This window comes from Sciurus vulgaris, assembly GCF_902686455.1.
Source record: "Sciurus vulgaris genome assembly, chromosome: X".
NCBI lineage: Eukaryota > Metazoa > Chordata > Mammalia > Rodentia > Sciuridae > Sciurus > Sciurus vulgaris.
Genome location: NC_136471.1, coordinates 46,997,323 through 47,002,181, shown reverse-complemented (window position 1 = coordinate 47,002,181; position 4,859 = coordinate 46,997,323). Strand labels below are relative to the sequence as shown.

The following is a 4,859-nucleotide window of genomic DNA, read 5'->3' as shown; positions in this document are numbered from 1 at the left end:
AAACAACTAACCTGATTTTTTTTTTTTAAATGAGCAAGGGACCTGGACAGACACTTCTCAAAAGAAAAAAATGCAAATGGCCAACAGGTACATCAAAAAGTGCTCAGCATCACTGATCATCAGGGAACTGCAAATTAGAACTACAGTGAGATATCACCTCACACATGTTAGAATGACTTTTATCGAAAAGTTGAAAGAAAATAAATCATGGGAAGGTGAGGATGTGGAGGAAAGGAAAGTCTTGTACACACACTGGTGGAAAAGCAAATTAGTGGTAGCAGCCAAGGCGCTCCAGCTACCAATCGCTGCCGCCGCTGCTGTGCCCCGTGGCCCGGACCGCGCTGAGCTGTCGGGAGGCCTGACCATGGGGCAGCCCGGGCCTTCCGCAGTGTGAGGCGCGGAGCCTCCCGCGGGCTCCCCTGACAGGCCGGGGACCGGCAGGCGGGAGGCGTCGTTTCAGCCGCGGCCGCGGCCACCGCCGCCGGCTCGGGCTCCGGCTCCGGCTCCGGCTCGGGCATCATGAACATAGACGTGGAGTTCCACATCCGGCACAACTACCCCTGGAGCAAGTTGCCAGCCAACGTGAGACAGAGTCTTGGAAATTCACAGAGAGAATATGAAAAGCAGGTTGTCCTGTACAGTATTCGCAATCAGCTACGATACAGAAATAACTTAGTTAAACATGTCAAAAAAGATGAACGCAAGTACTATGAGGAACTGCTGAAGTACAGTAGAGATCATCTCATGCTGTATCCTTACCATTTATCAGATATTATGGTGAAGGGTCTACGGATAACACCATTTTCATACTATACTGGAATTATGGAGGACATTATGAACAGTGAGAAAGTTATGATTCATTGCCCAATTTTACTGCTGCTGACTGTCTGAGGCTTCTTGGCATAGGAAGAAACCAGTATATTGATCTTATGAATCAGTGTAGATCATCAAAAAAATTTTTCAGAAGGAAAACGGCCCGGGATCTTCTGCCCATAAAGCCAGTAGAAATCACCATAGAGGCGTGGTGGGTGGTACAGTCTGGATATATCACAGAAGATGACATCAAGATATGCACTTTGCCTGAGAAATGCGCTATTGATAAGATCATCGATTCAGGCCCTCAACTCTCTGGATCACTAGATTACAATGTAGTACATAGTTTATATAACAAAGGATTTATTTATCTGGATGTACCAATATCTGATGACAGTTGTATAGCAGTTCCTCCTCTTGAAGGTTTTGTAATGAATCGAGTGCAGGGTGATTATTTTGAAACTCTACTGTATAAAATATTTGTTTCAATAGATGAGCACACTAATGTTGCAGAGCTTGCCAATGTCCTTGAGATAGACTTATCTCTGGTTAAGAATGCTGTTTCAATGTATTGCAGATTGGGCTTTGCCCATAAGAAGGGACAAGTAATAAATTTGGATCAACTTCATTCATCATGGAAGAATGTTCCATCCGTAAACAGATTAAAGAGTACTTTAGATCCACAGAAGATGCTTTTATCATGGGATGGTGGGGAAAGTCGGAGTCCTGTTCAAGAAGCTTCTTCGGCTACTGACACTGATACAAATAGCCAAGAAGATCCAGCTGATACAGCTAGTATAAGCAATTTGAGTCTGTCTACGGGATATACAAAGCGTATTGCCTTCCTATTTGATTCAACTCTTACTGCCTTTTTAATGATGGGAAATCTTTCACCAAACTTGAAAAGTCATGCAGTCACGATGTTTGAAGTAGGCAAACTCTCAGATGAGTCTCTGGACAGCTTTCTTATAGAACTAGAAAAGGTTCAGAGCACTGGTGAAGGAGAAGCACAGAGATATTTTGATCATGCACTTACTCTGAGAAACACAATACTGTTTCTGCGACATAATAAAGATCTAGTTGCACATACTGCTCAGCCAGACCAACCCAATTATGGTTTTCCCTTGGATCTCTTACGCTGTGAAAGCCTCCTTGGTTTGGACCCTGCCACTTGCAGCAGAGTTTTAAACAAAAATTATACCCTGCTTGTTTCCATGGCTCCTCTCACCAATGAAATCCGGCCCATCAGCAGCTGTACCCCTCAGCATATTGGACCAGCTATCCCAGAGGTCAGTTCTGTCTGGTTTAAACTGTACATTTACTTTGTCACTGGACAAGGACCACCATCTCTATTACTGTCCAAAGGTACAAGACTTCGAAAACTGCCAGATATATTCCAGGGTTATGATCGATTACTTATAACGTCTTGGGGTCACGATCCTGGGGTAGTTCCTACGTCAAATGTACTCACCATGTTGAATGATGCTTTAACACATTCTGCAGTTTTAATTCAGGGACATGGTTTGCATGGGATAGGAGAAACTGTCCATATACCGTTTCCATTTGATGAAACAGAACTGCAAGGAGAATTTACTCGTGTCAATATGGGTGTTCATAAAGCATTACAAATATTAAGGAACAAAGTGGACTTGCAGCATTTCTGTGGATATATCACCATGTTGAATTCTTCTAGCCAACTTGCAAGTAGAAAACTCAGTGATGCTTCTGATGAGAGAGGAGAACCTGATTTGGCTTCTGGCTCAGATGTAAATGGGAGTCAGAGTCATTTGAAATGGTTATTGAGGAAGCAACTATGGATTCAGCAGTGAAACAAAACACTGGTGCCACAACAGAAGCAGATTGGGTTCCTCTTGAGTTGTGCTTTGGAATTCCACTGTTCAGTTCTGAATTAAACCGTAAAGTGTGTAGGAAGATTGCCACACATGGTCTCTGTAGAAAAGAAAGCCTTCAAAATCTTTTGCATTCCAGTAGAAAACTCTCTCTACAAGTACTTAACTTTGTTCACTCATTCCAGGAAGGTGCTTCAACACTGGATATCCACACAGAGCCCAGTTTTTCAAGTCTGCTTTCACAGTCATCCTATGTGGATATGGGAGTTCCACTGCCTGCAAAAAACTTAATATTTAAAGATGGCATCTTATCAGAATGGAGTGGACGGTCACCTTCCTCACTTCTTATTGCTAATCTTCATTTGCAGTAATTTGATTACACTATTTGTTGCCCACACTTCCTGCCTTTTTTCTTTCTTACTGTTAGCTTTATAGTGTCAGCCACTAAAAAGCATCCTGCTGCTACAGTGCAATTCTTGCTTAACTGATATTAAAACTGGGGAACATGTTCATGTTTTCTGACATGTTGTTCATTATTGCACATTTTATTGCAACAAAGTGCTTTTTAGCAGCCAGCACTGTATTTTTTACCTTGAGACAATCTGCATTTCTTTTATAATACTAATAATATACTTTATAGGCTTTATAATGACTGTTATGTTTATAAGCAGTCACTATGAATATTGCAATGGTAATTTTATATGTTAGTTTATCAGACATAAATCTTGTTTAATTTTATATTTTGTTACCTATACTTTAGGGGATCAAGGGAAGAGACAGAACTCTTCCTCTAAAAAGGCTTCTTGGTACTTAAAGTAGTGAAACTGTAAAACAGTAAACATCTGGTATTGAGAGGTGATATGATGGGGCATTTAGAATTCCTGTGGATGTTTGTAAATTATGTATATCAATTGGACATTGTTGAAGGTATGTAAGCAGAAGCTATGTATAACTTAACCTTTATTCATAAGGTCTTAGGCTGTGACTCTTCATTGACATCTCATGAGAAGCTTTGGAAAACATTCTATTTTTAAACAGTGTTTATATATGGACTTCTGTTGTCATTCACCTTGGGCTTTATATTTTCATAGAGTCTTTATGGAAAAATAGAATTTATTTTCCACTCATAGCTGAGATTGCTACATGTTTTCACCCTGATTTGTTTGTTTTGTTTTGTTTTGTAGCTTTACCAATGAATTTTTTAGAAATTGAATTTGATGTTTTCAAACCAAGGATTGTGAGTTTAGATTAGAAGTACATATGAGAAGCTTTAAGACTATATCTTTGGATCAAAACACTTCAGTGATAAACCTATTGTGAAGGCATATTCTTAAGCAATTTGGATTTTTAAATTTCTGTTAATAGTTTTGGAGGAAATGATAAGGAAAGTTGAATAATTTCAAAGTGTTTCTTGAGTCATTGATTCTTTAGCATCTCAAATGTTAATTAGAATAATTGGAATCACTTTTTAAAGATTTTTCAAGTTACCTTCCTTGGGAAGTTTGTGCAGTGTTATAGTTTAGCTTAGGCTTCTCTTATAGGATAATGCTTTGCTAGTTTAAAACTGTAACCAAACTAACTGGTTAAGCAGCATATATCTAAAACACTTAAAAAGTTAGAAAATTTGGGAATGTCATAACCAAACATTTTTGCTGGTGATTTTCGTTATTTATAGAACTGATATTTGTGTATTTAACATACTTCTGGAAATATATGCCTTTCTTAAAATTGTTAACCATGCATTTAATACCATGGCCTATCTATAGAGTTGAATATTTTGGACCAGATTACCTATCGCACAGTCCTGCTGTGTTTGGGGTAAATACGGTAATGTTTAATTTTCTACTTTGTTTTCTAGAAGGTAGGAACCACGTCTGTGTTTTGTGCGTCTATAAAAGGAAAACTACGTACTAATATTAAAATAATTTCTTATGACTGTGAATCACTCATTTATTTTTCCAATAATTGATATTGTACATTCCTAGTGCTGTTAGTTATATATGTATGTATGTATGTATGTATGTATGTATGTAACTTTTACAGTTTGAACTGAAAGTTGTATTTCTTTTGATCAGGGCTCTTTAATCTCATTTTAATGTGCTTTGTTTGAATTAACTGTAGTTATTTTATTTATTTTTGTGTTAACCATCTAAGCCAACTGTAATGATATGCACACTAATAAAAAATTGAACATTT

General features: G+C 38.3%; 1 protein-coding gene across 1 annotated transcript; it reads left to right on the top strand.

Annotated features, from left to right (window-relative positions):
* The first annotated feature begins 280 nt into the window (after positions 1-280).
* LOC306651664 (protein FAM91A1-like) lies at positions 281-4,859 on the top strand. The gene is given in 3 exon segments (XM_079124349.1): positions 281-847; positions 850-2,589; positions 2,592-4,859. Coding segments are annotated over 3 exon segments (2,511 nt in total). The 5' UTR covers positions 281-519; the 3' UTR covers positions 3,035-4,859.